The sequence below is a fragment of the Salmo salar genome, chromosome ssa04, assembly GCF_905237065.1.
Source record: "Salmo salar chromosome ssa04, Ssal_v3.1, whole genome shotgun sequence".
In the NCBI taxonomy this organism is placed as follows: domain Eukaryota; kingdom Metazoa; phylum Chordata; class Actinopteri; order Salmoniformes; family Salmonidae; genus Salmo; species Salmo salar.
This window is the reverse complement of record NC_059445.1, coordinates 45,991,956-46,013,212: the sequence shown is the minus strand read 5'-3', so window position 1 is coordinate 46,013,212 and position 21,257 is coordinate 45,991,956. Positions and strand designations below refer to the sequence as shown.

At 42.5% G+C, this 21,257-nt stretch overlaps 1 protein-coding gene across 4 annotated transcripts; it reads left to right on the top strand.

Annotated features, from left to right (window-relative positions):
• The first annotated feature begins 3,315 nt into the window (after window positions 1-3,315).
• Window positions 3,316-19,971, top strand: LOC106603266 (amyloid beta precursor protein binding family B member 1). Of its 4 annotated transcripts, none has more exons than XM_014196683.2 (15): window positions 3,316-3,472; window positions 4,260-5,080; window positions 5,245-5,450; window positions 5,725-5,787; window positions 5,961-6,037; window positions 6,149-6,209; window positions 9,748-9,894; window positions 9,983-10,110; window positions 10,327-10,332; window positions 11,084-11,198; window positions 11,352-11,436; window positions 12,716-12,796; window positions 15,076-15,191; window positions 15,335-15,511; window positions 16,415-19,971. In XM_014196683.2, the coding sequence occupies exons 2-15, from the start codon at window positions 4,279-4,281 to the stop codon at window positions 16,574-16,576; spliced, it is 2,226 nt and encodes a 741-aa protein (XP_014052158.2). In that variant the 5' UTR covers window positions 3,316-3,472; window positions 4,260-4,278; the 3' UTR covers window positions 16,577-19,971. The 4 variants fall into 4 exon arrangements, with proteins under 4 accessions (XP_014052158.2, XP_014052155.2, XP_014052159.2 ...); XM_014196680.2 differs by having other exon boundaries at window positions 12,716-12,811; XM_014196684.2 differs by lacking the exon at window positions 10,327-10,332.
• The last annotated feature ends 1,286 nt before the right edge of the window (window positions 19,972-21,257 follow it).

The window sequence follows — 21,257 nt, the reverse complement described above, 5'->3', positions numbered from 1 at the left end:
TTCTACTTTTGATACTTAAGTACATTTAATACCAAATACTTTTAGACTTTTACTCAAGTAGTATTTTACTGGGTGACTTTCACATTTACTTGAGTCATTTTCTTTTAAGATATCTTTACTTTTACTCAAGTATGAAAATTGGGTACTTTTTCCACCACTGGTAGTAGGTCTACCACAATGAAACGATATAGAATAATGCATCCTAAAAGGCCTACAGATCCCCTCAGGTACAAATAATAAGAACATTATTCACGTGATACAGTATCTAACTGGTGCACAGGATTTGGTTCCAATGCAACATTTTCATTGTGTGTGTTAGAAAAGCTGTACATGTCATTAAATAGGCTACAATTGTTACTGATTTTGATATTCTTTAAGTCAATTTATGTGTAGTGTAGGCCAGGACTCAGGTTTTTGTCCAGGGGTTCATGAAAGAATTAGGGTTAGGCCTACTAAGATTTATGGATTTGAAATAAAGGGGAGTAGCAAGTTAGCCAGCTAAGTTCTTGAAAAAAGACACCACAAACACTGCTAGACAGTCTAGAGACACAGTCCCATGCCTATCTTTGGCAGCAGTGGGTAGTAACGCTCTACAAGTAACATGTACTTAATTAAAGCTGCAACATGTACCTTTTTGGGTGACCCAACAAAAAATCACATAGAAATGTGAGTTATAGATCTGTCATTCTATTTGAAAGCAAGTCTAAGAATGATATGTCTAAGAAGCGGTAGATCTGTTCTTTGTGAGCTATTTCTATGCTTCCCATTTTTTACTTTAGTTTTTATGTCTTTTATTTTTGGTTTTGTACACCAGTTTCAAACAGTTGAAAATACAATATTTTTGGTTATGGGAAAAAATATTTCACACTGGTTCAGATGATACAATGATTCTCTAAACTAAACTTGTTTGTTTTGTCACATAAAATTCAATTAGGCAAACTATTAGAATTTTAGCAACCAGTAAATGGGAGAGCGATTTCTGCATAGTGCATCTTTAAGCACATTTTCCCCTTACAAAAAACACTGCAGTTTTGAAATTGCAGTAAAAGTGCAGCAACTGCAGTCGACTTGTGGTTTTTTGGACGCAGTAATTTCAGAATAACTGCAGTGTACTGCAGTTGAACTGCTGTTAAACTGCACTGAGACTGCAATCTTTTTATGTAAGGGTTGGTGTCACTAGTACTTTTCTAGTTACTCTGTGGGCTGTACTTGAAGTAGCATGTTCCCGGGAGGGACGTTATGTTCACTGTCAACAACTGGTGCTGGTCATAGTGCTGGCAGGCTGAAATAATAAATGAATGTCAAATCAATTACACTAAGTTGTTGTTCTTTCTGTTTGCTGTTACAGTTTACCATATGGTATAACAATTACCAAACAAAATTTGTTAGTAGGCAATTCTGCCACTTTATAACCAGTTATTATGCTGTTATTAGCACTGCTGATTTGCAAAAAAATTGTTGCCCTTTTTTTGTTAGTCTTACTGCACGATTTCTTGTTTTTGTCATTTTTAAGCTTCTGTATTGCCCTCTAGAGCATACTACGATTCCTATGGGTGCATTTCGTCTCCCATGATGCAATGCTCCGCCTAGTTAGCCTGCAGTTAGCTTAGCTAGCTGGCTATCAAGCCCAGATTAAGCTTAGTCTAAATATATTGCTTACAGTATGTCATAAATTATGAGTACATTTCACATTACTTTCGGGTTGTAAAGATATGATAGTGCTTGCATTATGCTGCAATACACTCAAAAATAATTTACATTTAGAGTCTAACTAGCTACGCTAACCATAACACAGAGTTATTGTATCTAGTTAGTATGCTAGCTAGCCCGACTGCTACATCAGAAACAATAGTGTTTGCAACAATAACAGGAGAGTTTCATCTATAGAACTAATAAAAAGTGTGAAGTTTACAAGTAATCCAATACAACAAGGCACTACAAATTCGGTTGAGAATGCTGTTCATTGACTACAACTCAGCGTTCAACACCATAGTGCCCACAAAGCTCACCACTAAACTAAGGACCCCGGGACTAAACACCTCCCTCTGCAACTAGACCCTGGACTTCCTGAAGGGCCGCCCCCAGGTGGTAAGTGTAGGCAACTACACATTTGCCACGCTTATCCCAACACTGGGGCCCCTCAGGGGTGCATGCTTAGTTTCCTCCTGTACTCCCTGTTCACCCATGACTGCGTGCCAAGCACAACTCCAACACCATCATTAAGTTTGCTGACGACACAACAGTGGTAGGCCTGATCACCGACAATGATGAGACAGCCTATAGGGAGGAGGTCAGAGACCTGGCAGTGTGATGCCAGGACAACATCTCTCTCAATGTGAGTAAGACAAAGGAGCTGATCGTGGACTACAGGAAAAGGAGGGTTGAAAAGGCCCCCATTAACATCAACGGGACTGAAGTGGAGCGGGTCGAGAGTTTCAAGTTCCTTGGTGTCCACTTCACCAACAAGCTATCATTGTCCAAACACCCCAAGACAGTTGTGAAGAGGGCACGACAACACCTTTTTCCCCCTCAGGAGACTGAAAAGATTTGGCATGGGTCCCCAGATCCTCAAAAAGTTCTACAGCTGCACCATCGAGAGCATCCTGACCGGTTGCATCACCACCTGGTATGGCAACTGCTCGGCATTGCACCGTAAGGCACTACAGAGGGTAGTGTCTACGTTCCAGTACATCACTGGGGCCAAACTTCCTGCCATCCAGGACCTCTATACCAGGCAGGGTCAGAGGAAGGCCCAAAAAATTGTCAAAGACTTCAGTCACCCAGTTTACAGATATTATTAGACAAAGACAGCCTGAGCAACAAATTGCAGGTAGTTCCATTATAATCACAACTACAGACAGGTTATTATAAATCACTGAAAATGACTGTCCATAATTTAAAGTCACCTCATGGATCGTAATTCAAAAACGTCACAGAGAAGCAATTTCCGGTTTTGTTCATCACTAAACAGTTAATAGACATGAAATCATAAAATTACACTAAAACAGTGTTGGACATCACTAAATGCTTCCTAATAACCAACCAAATGTTAAAAGGGGCTGACTTGTCCTTTAAGTAGTTTTCTGACCAGATACTTCTTTACGCTTACGAGTAGTTTCTTAAGAGGGCTACTTTTACTTGAGTAAATTACAATCTAAATAACAGATTTTCAGTTCTCTACCCACCTCTGATCTTTGGCTTGTCTGACTATGTTATAAGATCAGCTTTAAAATGGTTTCCATATCAGCAAAGGTTTAAATGTAGGAGGGTAACGCTGATCCTAGGTCTGCATTGTCAGTGGCCTGCAGCTGCGCTACGGATAATTTCGAATCTACGGAATGACGTTCATGAGTGACGTGGTTTGCTGCTACGGTTCACAAAATTGGTTTCGTTCCACGACGTCTTCAATGTTGCAAACCATTACATGTATCTATTTACCACTGAAATAAAGGTGTGGAAAATACAATTTAGGGTAAGTTACCATGTCGCTGGCACCCAAGACAAGGGTGTATTTATAATTGGAGAATGATAGTGCTACGAGAGTCACAACTAACGTACTAGCTACTGTAGCTAGCTAACAAACAGCTCGCTAGTAACTCGAGCTAACTAGGTAATGTGATGCATTTGACGGCTTCTAGGCTATTATACAAAATATAATTATATAGCTAGCTAATATGTGTGCCATACGTGGTTTAATTTAAGTATTGATAGCCTTTTTCCCTTCAATTTTGGCAGCTTTAGCTAGCTAGCAAACTAGGCAGCTAAGTTAGGTTAGTTAGCTAACAAACAAACATTCCAAACATTGTTTGTTATGTAGGGCAAACTAGCTCGCAAGATGACATGTCCTCTGTCCCTCATTTGTTTTGTGCATAGTAGCATCTAACTTACTTACAGGCTTGCAACGAGCTAGACATGCAGTGGGCCTTTACGAGCTAACGTCAACTAGCTTAACATGTAACGTTAGTGTGGGCTTTTACCTAACTTTAGCTAATCTATAGTTTGTGTTGCTTGCACAGCCTTGGAGTCCAAATGGGAGGAGCTGAAATCACTGCATGCCAAGCTTTGCTAGTAGTTAACGGGTTGCAATCATATTCATGCTACATTTTAGAAATCAGATGAGACTCAAATTAGATCTATTTAATGCAGACCATTTAAACACTGATAAATGAACTCTCTCCATACAGTTGTGTATGCTGTCGTAGACAAACACCCTTGTTAATCTTTTGGCCTGATTTTCTGTTTCCTCCACGTCCCAACAGTGGCTCTAAGCTCTCTGCCATGTCTTTGGAGAAGACCTCCGACCTGGCCAATGAGAACACATGCTTGCCGTCCTCGCTGACCCTTGACCTCCGCTCCCCACATAGTGCTCTGCTTGATTCTGACCTGAGCAAGAAGGCCAAAGGCACCACCACCTCCACCAAGAAGCGCCACAACTATGCCACATCCACACCTTTGGACCTGCTGAATGGCACCATGGGTAGCAATTGCATCGATGAGGAAGAGTCCAGTCAACAGAGAGAGGAGGAGAGGGTCCGGAACCAGGAGAACGAGCAGGGACAGCACTGCACCGGGACCAATGCCAAGTGGCTCAAGGAGGGTCAGAATCAACTTCGCAAAGTGGCAGAGAGGCAGCAGGACCAGAATATAAATTCTGACCAGGATTTGAATCACAACGAGAGCCCAGATGGAAACCCCAACCATAACTCTTTAGTGATGGACCAGCAGGAGGAAGACAGTGAGCAGAACCCCTCTTCTAAGACCCTGAGGTCCCTCTGCTCTGACCTGAATGAGCCTCTGCTGATTGACACCTTAGAGACCCCTCATGGGAAGGAGGAAGAGAAAGAAGAGAAAGAGGACAGGGATGAGGAAGAGTCTCTACTACTTCCAACAGGTGGAGAGGGGGACACAGACTCGTCTGAGGCGCAAAGTAGCAGTGAGTCTCAGAGATATGACAGTGGAGAAGTGAAGGACACATGCCTGCTGTTTCAGGGCAGAAACGCAGCACCCAGTGATGAGGACTCCAGTTGCATGTCACTGTCTCAGGGCAGCACAGCCAACAGCACGCCAGACAGTGACCCAGGTAAGAGGGGCAACAAAATGTCTTAACGATGGATGCGCTTTGAATGTAGGTTTGTGTTTAAGATTCGCATTTTGTTTTTGTAATAAACAGGAAGTGGGACACAATCCAATTGTTTTCTGGGTTATCTTCTTATATTTATCTCACCGTTCCTCCTTGTTGTATAGAGTCTTACTGGGACCGCAGTGCGTTTGAGACGGACACAGACCTGCCTGCGGGGTGGATGCGGGTCAGAGACGAGTCGGGTACCTACTACTGGCACATTCCCACAGGCACCACCCAGTGGGAGCCCCCCTCTCCCCTAGAGGAGGGAGAAGCCCCAGAAAGACCCTCCAGTACCTCCCCTGCCATCACACCCAACGTGGAGCCACAGGTGAGAGCTAGAGGATAGAGCAATGGGCCTTGTTGCCTTTTGTTGAGGACATTGTTCTTGCCATTTGATAGAAGACTACATTGTTCCACATACTGCATCAGGACTGAAGAAAAAATTGTCTGAGCAAGTGGATTGTACGTGCATTGACTCATCTGCCGGTACTCAATGCCTGCCTGTGCCGCACAGTCATTGTATTTCCATTAAGCACCCACTGCTAGTGCAAACTGATTTAGTTTTCTAATTGGTCCTTGTCTTTTTTTAAATATATTTTCAGTTGATGTGGAATAGTCTCACCCAGTCCCGCCCCAACAGGTTTAATGATGAGGAGTTCTGGAAGGTAAGGGCCAACTACTTGAAACAAGCCCAACATCAATGCAGTTTGAAATCCTTTACCTAAACATTGAACATTAAGATGTTCAATGTTTAAGTATCAACTGCTTACTATTTACTATATCAAATGTAGAAATATGATTGATGATTATTGACTACTTACTGTTGTTTTAAATTCAGGAGGAAGATGCCATGGCTGATCAGACCCTAAAGGATTTTGAAGGAGCCACATTGCGTTATGCCTCTATCAACCTCAAGTGAGTCTCCCACACCCCCACCCCCACCATGTATGGTGTCTGTTATCATTAGACGCTCCTGACTTGTGTAGATGACAACTAACTGATAGTCTGATTCCTTTCACCTCCTAGCTGCTCACAATCTGAAGAAAAGGAAAAGATGAACTCACTCATCAATGACCCGGAGGCTAAGGTATGTACTCTCACACATGGACATAACCATTATTCCACTCCAATCCCACACATATTTTTCTCTCTGTCAACATTCAACCTAAGGTCAGTCGCTCTTTCTCTGTCCTCATGTCTTTGTGTGGCTTTATTAATAAGTGCATCGACAACATCGTCCCCAAAGTCACTGTACAGTGCATTCGGAAAGTATTCAGACCCCTTGAACTTTTCCATATTTTGTTACGTTACAGCTTTATTCTAAAATGTATAAAATAAAAATCCTAATCAATCTACACACTACCCCATAATAACAAAGCAAATACAGGTTTCTAGAAACATTTGCAAATACCTTATAATACCTCAAAAAATACCTTACGTACATAAGTATTCAGACCCTTTGCTATGAAACTCGAAATTGAGCTCAGGTGCATCCTGTTCCCATTGATCATCCTTGAGATGTTTATACAACTTTATTGGAGTCAACTGTGGTAAATTCAATTGATTGGACATTATTTGGAAAGGCACACACCTGTCTATATAAGGTCCCACAGTTGACGGTGCATGAGCAAAAACCAAGCCATGAGGTTGAAGGACTTGTCCGTTGAGTGCCGAGACAGGATTGTGTCGAGGCACAGATCTGGGGAAGGGTACCAAAACATTCTGTCAGCATTGAAAGTCCCCAAGAACACAGTGGCCTCCATCATTCTTAAATGGAAGACATTTGGAACCACCAAGACTCTTCCTAGAGCTGTCAGCCCGGCCAAACTGAGCAATCGGGGGAGAAGGGCCTTGTTCAGTGAGGTGACCCAAGAACCCGATGGTCAGAGTTCCTATGTGGAGATGGGAGAACCTTCCAGAAGGACAACCATCTCTGCAGCAATCAGGCCTTTATGGTAGAGTGGCCAGACAAAAGACACTCCTAAGTAAAAGGTACATGACAGCCCGCTTGGAATTTGCCAAAAGGCAAAGACTCTCAGACCATGAGAAACAAGATAATCTGGTCTGATGAAACTAAGATTGAACTCTTTGGCCTGAGTGTCAAGCGTCATGTCTGGAGGAAACCTGGCACCATCCCTACGGTGAATCATGCTGTGGGGACTAGGAGACTAGTCAGGATCGAAGGAAAGATGAACGGAGCAAAGTACAGAGAGATCCTTGATGAAAACCTGCTCCAGAGCACTCAGGACCTCCAACTGAGGCAAAGGTTCACCTTCCAACAGGACAACGACCCTAAGCACACAGCCAAGACCACGCAGGAGTGGCTTCGGGACAAGTCTCTGAATGTCCATTAGTCGCCCAGCCAGAGCCCGGACTTGAACCCGATCGAACATCTCTGGAGAGACCTGAAAATAGCTGTGCAGCGACGCTGCCCATCCAACCTGACAGAGCTTGAGAGGATCTGCAGAGAAGAATGGGATAAACTCCCCAAATACAGGTGTGCCAAGCTTGTAGTGTCATACCCAAGAAGACTTGAGGCTGTAATTGCTGCCAAGGGTGCTTCAACAATGTACTGAGTAAAGGGTCTGAATACTTATGTAAATGCCATATTTCAGTTTTAATTTTTAATAAATGTGCAAGCATTTCTAAAAAAACGTTTTTTTCTTTGTCATTATGGGGTATTGTGTGTAGATTTAGAATAGTGCTGTAACGTAACAAAATGTTGAAAAAGTAAAGGGGTCTGAATTCTTTCCAAATTCACCTCATCCCAACCAGAAGCCATGGATTACAGGCAACATCTGCACTGAGCTAAAGGCTAGAACTGCCACTTTCAAGGAGCTGGACACTAATCGGGACACTTAAAAGAAATCCCACTACGCCCTCCGATGAGCCATCAAACAGGAAAAGCATCAATACAGGGCAAAGAATGAATCCTGCTACGCCGGCTTTGACGCTTGTCAGATGTGGCAGGGCTTGCTAACTATCACGAATTACAATGGGAAACCCAGCCATGAGCTGCCCAGTGATGTGACCCTACCAGGAGAGCTAAATGCCTTCTATTCTTGCTTCGAGGCAAGCCACACTGAACCATGCATGAGAGCACCAGCTGTTCCGGGCGACTGTGTGATCTCGTTCTCCAAAGCCGACGTGAGTAAGACCTTTAAACAGGTCAACATTCACAAGGCCGCAGGGCCAGACGGATTACCAGGATGCGTACTCGGAGCATGCACTGACCAGCTGGCAAGTGTCTTCACTGACATTTTCAACCTCTCCCTGAACCAGTCTGTAATACCTACATGTTTCAAGCAGAGCACCATAGTTTTTGTGCCTAAGAAAGCCAAGGTAATTTGTCTCAATGACTATCGCCCCGTAGCACTCAAATCTAGCCATGAAATGTTTTGAAAGGCTGGTCATGGCTCACATCAATGCCTTCACCCCAGACACCCTGAACCCACTCCAGTTCGCATACCGCCCCAACAGGGTCACAGATGACATAATCGCTATTGCACTCCACACTGCCCTCTCCCACCTGGACAAGGGGAACACCTATGTGAGAATGCTGCTCATTGACTATTGCTCGGCGTTAAACACCATAGTGCCGTCCAAGGTCATCACTAAGCTCAGTACCCTGGGACTGAACACCTCCCTCTGCAACTGGATCCTGGACTTCCTGACAGGCCGCACCCCCGGTGGTGTAGATGGGCAACAACACATTAGCCACGCTGACCCACAACATGGTGTGGGCCCTCGGGTGCGTGCATCGTCCCCTCCTGTACTCCTTTTTCACCCACGACTCTGCCCGCGAACGACTCCAACACCATCATTAAGTTTGCTGACGACATGACTGTCGTAGGCCTGATCACCAACGACGATGAGACGGCCTATAAGGAGGTCAGTGACTTGGCAGTGTGGTGCCAGGATAACAACCTCTCCTTTTAACGTCAGCAAGACACAGGAGCTGATCATGGACTACAGGAAACGGCGGGCCGAGCTCGCCCCCATCCACATCGATGGGGCTGTAGTGGAGCGGGTCGAGGGCTTCAAGTTCCTTGGTGTCCACGTCATTAAGGAATTCACATGGTCCACACACCACCACAGTTGTGAAGAAGGCACGATAATGCCTCTTTTCCTTCAGGAGACTGAAAACCAACAGGACCCTGAAAAGCTTCTACCTCCAAGCAATAAGACTGCTACGTAGTTAGTTCAGGAAACGATTTGGTTATCTGCATTGACCCTTTTTGCACTAACTCTTTTGACTCATGCACACACACTGGACTCTACCCACACACTCACCTACACTGACACTCCTACATACACTCACACATAACACATACACACAGGCATAGTGTCGCGAAACACACACAATCCTCACAGAAGCTGCTACTACTGTTTATATGTCATGTTGCCTAGTCACTTTACCCCTACCTATATGTACATATCTACCTCAATTACCTCGTACCCCTGCACATCGACTCTGTACTGGTACCCTGTGTATGTAGCCAAGTTACCGTTACACATTATGTATTTATTCCACGTGTTTTTATTTTTGCATTGTTGGTAAGCATTTCACTGTTAGTCTTCACCTGTTTGTGAAGCATGTGACAAATAAACATTTATTTGAATAGGTTTTTGCAGTCCGGTCACTGGGCTGGGTGGAGATATCAGAGGAGGAGATGGCTCCAGGGAAGAGCAGTGTGGCTGTCAACAACTGCATCAGACAGCTCTCCTACCACAAACACAACCTGCACGACACGGCTGGGATCTGGGGAGAGGTCAGAGAATGGCTTGTGTGTGGGAATATAACCTCATAATGTCGGTAGAACAATGTTTAGAGAAATGTTGTGTAATGTTTCCACACAGGGAAAAGACATGCTCCTTGTTCTGGAGAATGAAATCTTGAACCTGATAGATCCGTTGGGCCAGACTCTGCTGCACACCCAGCCTATCGTCAGCATCCGAGTGTGGGGAGTGGGCCGGGACAACGGCAGGCCAGTCCCCTGCTACTCTAACTATTCATTTTTATTTTATTAATATAATCTACAAATATCAGTTTTTGCCAGTTTGCTATAGGAAATGTTTCTTATTTTAGTTTTATTTTCCTGGCTTTTAACTGAATCTCGAGTTGCCTTTTTGTGAATCCTGCTTTGTTTTCTGTTGAAATGATTTGGTGTTTTCTCTCTAACCTGCTGCGCTTGGGCACACAGGGAGAGGTAGTGTATTGTTGTAACCACCATCTTCCGTCACGTAGGTTGTGGTTGTCATAGTTACAACATTGGCTTGTCAGTTGATTCCACACCCCCATCCCATAATGCTTGATGTTTCTCACTCACACCCATGACTTTCGATTAGTTTCTCTGTGAAAGTAGCACCTATACACTGTACAAAACATTAAGAACGCCTTCCTAATATTGTCCAGCAGCATTGCAGTTCTTGACACAAATCGGTGCGCCTGGCACATACTAATATATCATGTTCAAAGGCACTTTAAATCTTTGGTCTTGCCCATTCACCCTCTGAATGGCACACATACACAATCCATATCTCAAGGCTTTAAAAATCATTTTTTAACCTGTCTCCTCCCCTTCATGTACACTTACTGAAGTGGATTGAACAAGTGAAATCAGTAAGCGATCATAGCATTCACCTGGTCAGTCTATCATGGAAAGAGCAGGTGTTCTTAATGTTTGTACACTCAAGTGTAGACTAGCCATCAATAATAGTCAGACTATGTTAAGTGTTCTCTGTCATAATTGTGGTTACATTTGTTCATTGTATTTTTGAAAACTTACACTGTTAGGTTGATAGTTCTCTTGAGTAGAGACTGAACAATATTCGTCAAAGATCCTGATCAGTATTGACTGATTTCAGCATTGTCCATTGCATCAGCTTCATTTGTCATGATCAGCCTTTATAACAGCCTCTTTCTCTGGTGATACCTCTTTGTGTTTGTGCTAACTTTAGGGACTTTGCCTACGTGGCGAGAGACAAACTGACTCATGTTCTGAAGTGCCATGTGTTCAGGTGTGACACACCTGCTAAGAACATTGCCACGAGCATGCATGACATCTGCTCTAAGGTAAGCCCATCTGCTTTGGTGCACTGCCCCATACTCTGGTCTCCACATTTAACTTTTTTCACATGACTTTGAAACTGTGGTTCAGGGGTGGATGTTTGTCCTCATTTTTTCAAATGTTGAATTTAAGGCTAAACTGTCTTTCCTTATCTGTAGATAATGGCCCAGAGAAAGTCATCCAAGTCCTCTCTGAACAGACTCAACATAGACCCCTCTAAACTGGCAGACATTCCTTTCCAGGGTAAAACACTGGCACTTTTACTATGACTATTAGGGATGCAACGGTACAGTGAGCCCACGGTTCGGTATGTATCACGGTTTGTGGGCCACGGTTTCAGTGTCTTTATATTTAAGAAAAGTGTGTGCTTGTATGACTCTCATACAGAGGATGAGTTTACAACACGTAGCTCTTCATCTCCCAATCCAGTACATAGTCAACTGTCACAGTGAGGTAGCTTTGAGTTGCTCTGGAGGTCCAACTATCAGTGGAGAGAGCTAGATGGGGTATCTGTGTCAATATGATGTTTCATCGAGTTTGGGAATTACTTTGCTGTTGAAATGTGTGCAGGAGGGGACATTGTAACGCAGTGAATTTTTTTCCATCAGGTGACAAAGTACTGAGTCAGCAACCACCGAATAGGGCTGCAAATCTTTGGCTATGAATACTCCCACTGCTTTCGTTATTTCTTTGTTTTTCTGAATTTGTCGCAAATTGTTGTTAGAAGGCAGCAGCGGGAGAATGTGGTGTTTTCGCTAACGGGTGGACTCCTTGCTCCACCTGCAAGGGATACTGCAGGGTGATGGCCACGTAAATTACACATCATGTTAGAAGTGTTTCCACACGAGTCGCCGAGTGGCAAAGCAATGCTTGCAGACTGTACTTTGTTTACGGTCTTCTTACCCTCGTCATCGTATTGAACGCTGCATCCAAAATGTTCCCACACAGCGGATTTGAAAGACAGCGGTGCTTATTCAAATTTGCATCTCTCTGTCTCCCTGGCGCTCGCCATTGTCACGTTGGAGCTGAGAGAATATTTATTTTTAGTTTCCCCTCTCTTCATGGGGCCCCTTTAGGGAGGTTTTCTACTGAGATGTCATTGCAAATTGTCCATTGGTTGTTTAATTAAGGGGAGGGGGTTGCGGTCACTGCGGTTGCCACATTTTGAGACATTGCTGTGGAGTAAAGTTTGTCAGCCCTCGGGAGCCCCCTACAGGCCACAAGCTGCGCGTTTGGTTCTGTGGATTTGAATGTACCACGTGCGTGTAGTCTGCAGCGCAATAAGCACGTTTTGGAAATTATAGGAAAATGACAGGCATACCATAATTCCGTGGTTCACGTGTGCGTATTGAATTTTAGGGGGCATACCGAACGGTTCGATAACGTACTGTTGCAATCCTAATGACTATATACTTTATGTATAATCTGAAACCAAATGCATCTATGGGCTCCTTCAGGTCCTTTGTATGGTTTTTAGCATGAGGTATTCTGTCTCTCTCACTCTGCTCTATTCTCCCTTCAGAATTCCCTGCACCAAAGAATGAGCTAGTCCAGCGCTTCCAGGTATGTTACCTGGGTAACGTGCCAGTGGCCAAACCCGTAGGTAAGGAACGCTTTGGTAAGGAATGCTTTTTCTTCTCTTTCCTAGCTGTTGTGTATCTTGTGGTGTTTTGATCTATGTTTCAGGGAAACTTCTCGGCCACTGCCTGTATTTAACATTCCACTTGTCCTCCTGTATGTTGGTACTGTGTTTAAATGAATGCTAACTTTCTACTAAGTTCGGTTTCACTCAATGAAATGCATTCAATACACATTTACTTAGTTGAATGTCTCAAATTATTGCACGTATTCTACTAATTCCTCCTACAGATTGTGATACTGATTTCTTACTGTGTGAAGTCTCAACTTAAATGAGCTATCCTCTTGTTATGGATATTGAGCTTTTAACTCTTGGTTTTCAGTGAATTATGAACAAACACATTTCTTGTAATTCTTTTCTTCCATTTTTCTAATATTCTCAGGTATTGAGTGTACTCAGACAGATGTACAGTGCATTTGGAAAGTATTCAGACCCCTTGACTTTTTCCATGTTTTGTTACGTTAGTCTTATTCAAAAATGTATTCGTTTTTTCCCCCTCATTAATATACACACAGTACCCCATAATGAGAAGGCAAACACATGTTTTTAGAAATGTTAGCAAATGTATATATAAAAAAAAAAAAACATTTACATAAATATTCAGACCCTTTACTCAGTACTTTGTTGAAGCACATTTGGCAGCGATTACAGCCTCGAGTCTTCTTTGGTATGATGCTACAAGCTTGGCACACCTGTATTTGGGGAGTTTCTTCCATTCTTCTCAGCAGATCCTCTCAAGCTCTGTCAGGTTGGATGGGGAGCGTCGCTGCACAGCTATCAGTTCAAGTATAGGCTCTGGTTGGGCCACTCAAGGACATTCAGATACTTGTCCCGAAGCCACTCATGTGTTGTCTTGGCTGTGTTCTTTGGGTCGTTGTCCTGTTGGAAGGTGAACCTGCTTCCCAGTCTGAGGTTCTTAATCCCTTGGAGCAGGTTTATATCAAGGATCTTTCTGTACTTTGCTCCGTTCATCTTTCCCTCGATCCTGACGAGTCTCCCAGTCCCTGCCGCTGAAAAACATCCCTACAGCATAATGCTGCCTCAGCCATCCTTCATTGTAAGGATGGTGCCAGGTTTCCTCCAGATGTGGCGTTTGGCATTCAGGCCAAAGAGTTAAATCTTGGTTTCATCAGACCAGAGAATCTTGTTTCTCCTGGTCTGAGAGTCCTTTAGGTGTCTTTTGGCAAAATCTAAGCTGGCTGTCATGTGCCTTTTACTTAAGAGTGGCTTCCTGGGGCGGCAGTGGTTAGCGTTGGGCCAGTAACCGAAAGGTTGCTGGATCGAATCATCGACCTGACAAGGTAAAAATCTGTCATTCTGCCTCTGAGCAAGGCAGTTAACCCACAGTTCCCTGGGCGCCAAAGACGTGGATTCCAATTAAGGCAGCCCCCCACACCTCTCTGATTCAGAGGGGTTGGGTTAAATGCGGAAGACACATTTCAGTTGAAGGCATTCAGTTGTACAACTGACTAGGTATCCCCTTTTCCCTTTCCCCGTCTGAACACTGTACCATAAAGGCCTGATTGGTGGAATGTAGCAGAGATGGTTGTCCTTCTGGAAGGTTCTCCCATCTCCACAGAGGAACTCTGGAGCTTTGACCATCGGGTTCTTGGTCACCTCCCTGAACAAGGCCGCCCTCCCCCCGATTGCTCAGTTTGGCCGTGGGGCCAGCTCTAGGAAGATTCTTGGTGGTTCCAAACTTCTTCCATTTAAGAATGATGGAGGCCACTGTGTTCTTGGGGACCTTCAATGCGGCAAAACATTTTTGGTACCCTTTCCTCAGATCTGTGCCTCGATACAATCCTGTCTCGGAGCTTTACGGACAATTCCTTCGACCTCATGGCTTGATTTTTGCTCTGACATGCACTGCCAACTGTGGGACTTTATATAGACAGATGTGTGCCTTTCCAAATCATGTCCAATCAATTGAATTTACCGCAGGTGGACTCCCAAGTTGTAGAAACATCTCAAGGATGATCAATGAAAACATGATGCACCTGAAATCAAATTAGTCTCATATCGAAGGGTCTGAATACTTATGCAAATAAGGTATTTCTGTTTTATTTATATTTATATATTTGCACAAAAATCTAAAAACCTGTTTTCGCTTTGTCATTATTGGGTATTGTGTGTAGAGTGATGAGGATTCAATCCATTTTAGAAAAAGGCTCTAATGTAACAATGTTGAAAAAGGGAATGGGTCTGGATACTTTCCGAATGCACTGGTTGTTATTCCTATCCAGGTATGGACCTAGTTAACGTTGCCCTCGACACAGCAATGAATTCCAAAGACAAGGAAGAGTGGACGTCAGTTACTGTGAACGTGGCTTCAGCCACACTTACCATAATCACTGCTGAGGTGAGCACACACATAGATGGTCGCACTCAAATGTACACGCACAATCTCTCTATATATATTTTTTAATGTCTTTCGAATTTGAAGGTCTGAGGTTGTTTAAGTTTCTGTGGGAATAGAACCGAAGGTGTCCTGTTGTGTTTCAGACAGAGGAGGTTCTGTCAGAGTGCCGGGTGCGGTTCCTGTCCTTCATGGGCGTGGGGAAGGACGTCCACACCTTTGCCTTCATCATGGCCGAAGGCCCCGGGGACTTCATCTGCCACATGTTCTGGTGTGAGCCCAACGCAGCCAGCCTCAGTGAGGCCGTGCAGGCCGCCTGCATGGTGAGTGCAATGTTTCCATCAGCCAGTAATTGCTGGCTTTTGTCCGATACAAATGAATTGTCCGGCAGAAAATATCTTGTTGAAAATCAATATCCTCTATAAATCACACAGGCTGTTCATGGAGCTTGGTTCAGGTTGTCTTTCGATTGCATCATCTCTCTACTCTGCCTGTCTGTTTTGAGCTCACACTCTCGCTAGTAAACTTTCAACATTGTATCAGCTGAGCTCTGCCCGCAAAGATTCAAGCGCCATTGAGTTTGTGACAGCTGTGTGCAGACAGGAGAGAAGTGTTCCGCTATTTTATGTTTTGCTAGATATCCCTATAAGAAAACGTACGGAAATGTCATAGAAGTGCAGCATGGAGGAGTATTTAGATGAAGTCATTTTGCTTCCCTCTAATCTAATGCTTGGTTGTGTAGTTAGCTTAAAAATGTCCCAAACAAAGTCAACTAGCTAGCTTGATTTGCAAACTAGCTACTGTACCAAGGATGGAGGCACAGACAAGTGGAAAAATAGATTGACACTGAAACAGAGAATATTTACAAGCCAGGTGGACAGAAACGTGCATTGTGCAAGTAGCCAATGTTGACTTGGTAGGCTATCATTCCTCCTTGCATAATTATTGTAGTCACTTCCATGTGATGTCAGTGGATCGGCAGTGTGTAGTCCTGAAAAAGCATTACCCTACAAATTACTGCATTCGGATGGGTTCTTATTTGATATGCCAACTTTTTCAGAAACACTGGGTGAGTCGTTCTTCTCCATATGAGGAGTTTGCAGGGATTGGACTGTTTTACGAAGAGAAAATAGTAAACATACACAGCCTTGTTGCACCATATATTTTGAATCCCAAGTTTATATTTCGAATGAGATTTGGTGCTAATGTTGTGTGCCTGTTGACAGCTGCGCTACCAGAAGTGTCTGGACGCCAGGCCGCCCAGTACCAGCTCCTGCCTGCCAGGCCCGCCGGCTGACTCCGTGGCACGCCGTGTGGGCTCAAGTGTCAAGAAGGGAGTTCAGAGCCTGCTGGGCAGCTTCAAGAGGTCTGGATCCCAGACGCCCTGAGAGGTGCCAACTAACCCACTACACACCACTCCACCCCCAGGCCAAGCCCACCATGATAGCCATGGTTCTCCTCACTCCTCCACTGCCTCTCTATCACCCCCATTCTGAGGTGTTATGGTAGAACCTGCTTCCCTTCTCATGGGCAGTGTGGGCTGCCTGTTGGGTTGGGGTACCTGTAAACCTAGCGCTGCTCACAGCTGCTCCATGCGTAACGCTTCCTTCACTTCACCCTTGGTTGGACAAGTAGGCCATCTTTTCCTTCACTTGTTTGTTTAATCTGTGAATTATTAAAGGTGCAGAAGTTATCTCAATATCAAATAATTTCTGGGTAAGAATAAAGTACCTTACTGTGATATGTTTTCAGTTAAAATAGTCAAACAAACAAAAATAGCTTTTTAGCAAAGAGCAATTTGTCAAGAATTTATCTATGACTGTCAGGGAATGGTCTGAGGTGGGGACTGAAAATGATATTTTATAGGAAGAGATGTTTGGAACTCTTTCTTATTGGTCTGTTAAGAGGAAACTGCTGGACTCTAGGACAGTGGTTTGAATGACAGCAAGAGTTGGTTAAACTTGGTCTAGTTTACAAAGTAACAACACTAATTATGCTTAGGAAAACGGTTCCGTTCTGTAACATTGTCTCTATTTGTTTTGCAGAACAAATATAGTATATTATTTGTGAAAAATAGAAATGGAAGATGTGCAATTGAATTGTGAATGTGGTTGAGCTCATGCCATGTGCTTGTGGCACTATCATGTTGGTTTTCATTTCAAAATGGATATAGACTTGAAAGAAATTAGAAACAGTGGCATGAGAAGTCTACATAAAATGCAGCATGGTGAATAAGTGTTGAGCTGGAAGCACTAAAACATGCTAGCTAGCTAGCTAGCTAATATAATATTTGGCAAATAAATATTTTGGATATATATAGTTTGTATAGTACATTTGTTGTCTTGCCGTTTTGTTTTAAGTCCCCTCTTCCTTCTGGGGGAGCTGGTAAACCAGCAAGTGCATTATCTTTATTTTATAGCAGCATTTTTATTTGTATGTGTATTGCAAATTGCAGTAAAATGTGTATAGTTCAACTCCTCAAATCTAAAATGGAGATGGCATACTTTTAGAGCATGACTCAAGTTTTAGTGAAACCTCTCAAGTCTCAAAGAAAGCTTAGGCTATCTGTTACTGCACTCCAAGTGGACAGTATGTTGGAGGAAGATGGAAGCTTTCTGATGACACAGCTAAAAGAATTGTGTGTTTTATGGTGGTCCTCATTGTGCACATTGTGTGGAAATGGACCTGAAGTTGATTTTATCATCCTTTTTTTAATGATCAGATGTTAGTCTGTTGTGTAACCACATTCTTTTATCTGTTTAACCATTTTTTTTTTTTATACACGTGTTAATTGTTTTCCTATACTCCATTCTGTATGTCTAAACATGTTTTGTGTGTTTAATTTAGCTACATCTGAGCAGTGACAGAGCTATTTATACCTACCCCCTTGTCCTTTCAAACTGTTTATAAGATCTGACAACTTTTATGCCTCCTAATTAATTGGGTCTAAGGGATGAAACACTATCGTTGTGATAGACATGTCACTGAACTTGACAGCGTCTGTCAGTAACTCAGTCATTTAACTCCCACTTCCTTTTTTAATTTGTTTTTAAGCTCCTGACTGCCCTCTGCTGGGTTTAAGAATAGTTATTTTTCATTAGCAGTGTGTCTGACAACACAACAGGAGCGCTAACAAGCCTGATGCATTTTGTTGTGCAAAGATTGTAATACGGAAAGTATTTTTTACCCACAAACAGTGTTTGTCTATGAAAGAGTCAGACTGAAGTATGTGTGGAAGTTTCCTCCTTAGCGTGCAGTATGTGTAAATCATATGAACACTTCGCTGCATATAAACACATCTTTAAAATAAACTATCCCATAGTTGACTGATGAGAGCATAGTCTTCCCTTTTTGTTTTTGAAAGCAGTTGGTTAAAAATACTTTCTTTTTTTATGAAATTATTATATTTTTCTAAGTGTGTGTGTGTGTGTGTGTGTGTAACATATCTGTGAGATGGAGATGCCTTTTTAGCCTCAGTTCCTACCACTATGTGGTCACTGGTGCAGCAGTGTTTCCAAATCTATATCGCCATACTAGTTATCCCCCCTTCACTTTATTGCGCCACATTTCTCCAGCTCATCTGTTTTGGACAGCAATTTGACCAGACAAGAAGCCATAGGTTAGGCTTTGGCCTGGCTTTAGTTGCTCGCTCACTCTTAAGTACTGACTAATAAAAACATAGATACGTGTATGTACAATGTAGTTTTTTTTAGAAGACAGTTTTTTTTTTTGTAACTGAATTTGTGCGGTTTTCATCACTCCTATAATTTTTACTCCTTACTCTACACACTAAGTACTCTACACTACTTACTGTAACTGTCAGATGTTGGTTGCATTGTACAAACAGAGCTTCCTGGTGTTAGTATATCATTTATTTTTAATTCACACTGTAATATTGCACCATGCTTTGAGGCCTCAAAAATACTTTCAAGAATTTGTGCATGTTGTGGCTTTAGATGTGACTGTACATTTCACATGTCAAATGTTTTCCCTTCCATTTCAATAGTGACTGTCACTACACATGTCCCTAATCCACTTATTGCTCACCCGTTTCTTTTGTTTTGCTGAGAAAGCGGTTATAACCCATTTTATATATTCACTCCAGTGTAGATGTCAACCGGTGGGCGCACTTTGCATGGCTGTTATATAAGGACTGACCCTAGCTTCTCAGAACAGGGGAGAACAGAGGGTCCTCAGTGTGTTTTCAGCTCTGCAAGGACAAATATAGGCCACGATGGGAAGTTGAGTACTGGTATACGTTTGCCCTACTAACAAAAACCCCATCGGATTGTCAATGTAGATTCCTTGTTGTAATGCTCAAGATATTTAGGTTGCTTTGGTGATGTTCAAGGTTAAATATTTGTCTTAAGGATTAATCATTGCAATAAAAATGAGTAATACATGCTTTTCTTTAACTTAAGATAAATTATTGAATGATTACATGTGTTGAAGTTAAGAAACAGACTTTGATCCAAATGTACCGCAACACTAATATAATAGGGCTGTGATCATGTCCTCTGTCATAGGCCATGGAAAATATATAGGTTCAGTTTTTAACAAACGTGAACTTTTATATATCTGCCTTTTTGTTTGTTTCAGATGTGTTCAGTGTGTTAACCGTTCGATGTGAGGTATTTATTAAGGAAACCTTACAGTGAAGTGATACCTTTTGTTCACACTCCTGTATGTCAGCCATGTGTATTTTTTTAGGTTCTGTTTTCTGAAGAATGTAAATGAGGTGTGTGTGTGTGTATACAGTACCAATTAAAAGTTTGTACACCTACTCATTCAAGCATTCTTTATTTTTACTATTTTCTACATTGTAGAATAATAGTGAGACATCAGAACTATGAAATAACACATGGAATCATGTAGTAACAAATGATAGTCCCACTAAGCGCAAACCAGATGGGATGGCATATCGCTGCAGAATGCTGTGGTAGCCATGCTGGTTAAGTGTGCCTTGAATTCTAAGTAAATCACAGTGTCACCTTGTGTTTCTTGGCCCAAGCAAGTCTCTTCATCTTATTGGTGTCCTTTAGTAGTGGTTTCTTTGCAGCAATTTGACCATGAAGGCCTGATTCATGCAGTCTCCTCTGAACAGTTGATGTTGAGATGTCTGTTACTTGAACTTTGTGAATCCTTTTTGAGCTGAAATTTCGGAGGCTGGTAACTCTAATAAACCTATCTTCTGCAGCAGAGGTAACTCTTGGTCTTCCTTTCCTGTGGCGGTCCTCATGGGAGCCAGTTACGTCATAGCCCTTGATGGTTTTTGCAACTGCACTTGAAGAAATGTTCAAAGTTCTTGAAGTTTTCCAGATTGACCATGTCTTAAAGTAATGATGCTCTGTCATTTATCTTGGCTTATTTGAGCTGTTCTTGCCATAATATGGACTTGGTCTTTTACCAAATAGGGCAATCTTTTGTATACTACCCCTACCTTGTCACAACACAACTGATTAAGAAGGAAATAATTTGTGGAATTTAACTTTTAGCAAGGCACACCTTCTTAATTGAATTGCACTCCAGGTGACTACCTCATGAAGCTGGTTGAGAGAGTGCCAAAGCTGTCATCAAGGCAAAGGGTGGCAATTTGAAGAAACTCAAATATAAAATATATTTTGATTTATTTAACACTTTTGGTTACTACTTGATTCCATATGTGTTGTTTCATAGTTTTGATGTCTTCTATTATTCTACAATATAGAACATAGGAAAAATAAAGAAAAATCCTTGAATGAGTAGGTGTGTCCAAACTTTTGACTGGTGCTGTATACATATACATGTATATTGATTTTGTGTCACAGGACAAAATAAAAAGTGGAACTGTATTGTTTTGTGGGCCATTGTGGTGTTTGCTGAATAACACTGTGAGTAGCTACTTACACATCACCTCATGTTCACGATGTACTCCAGGAATGGTTCAAAAACGAATTAATGCAGTTAATGCATACACACACAGTTCACAATGAGTTACTTGGATATGTTTATTTTATCAATGTGAGTGCCACTGTTCAAAAGACTGAACTGTATTGAGAATAATTGTCATGCCCTTGGTTAGCTCAGTTT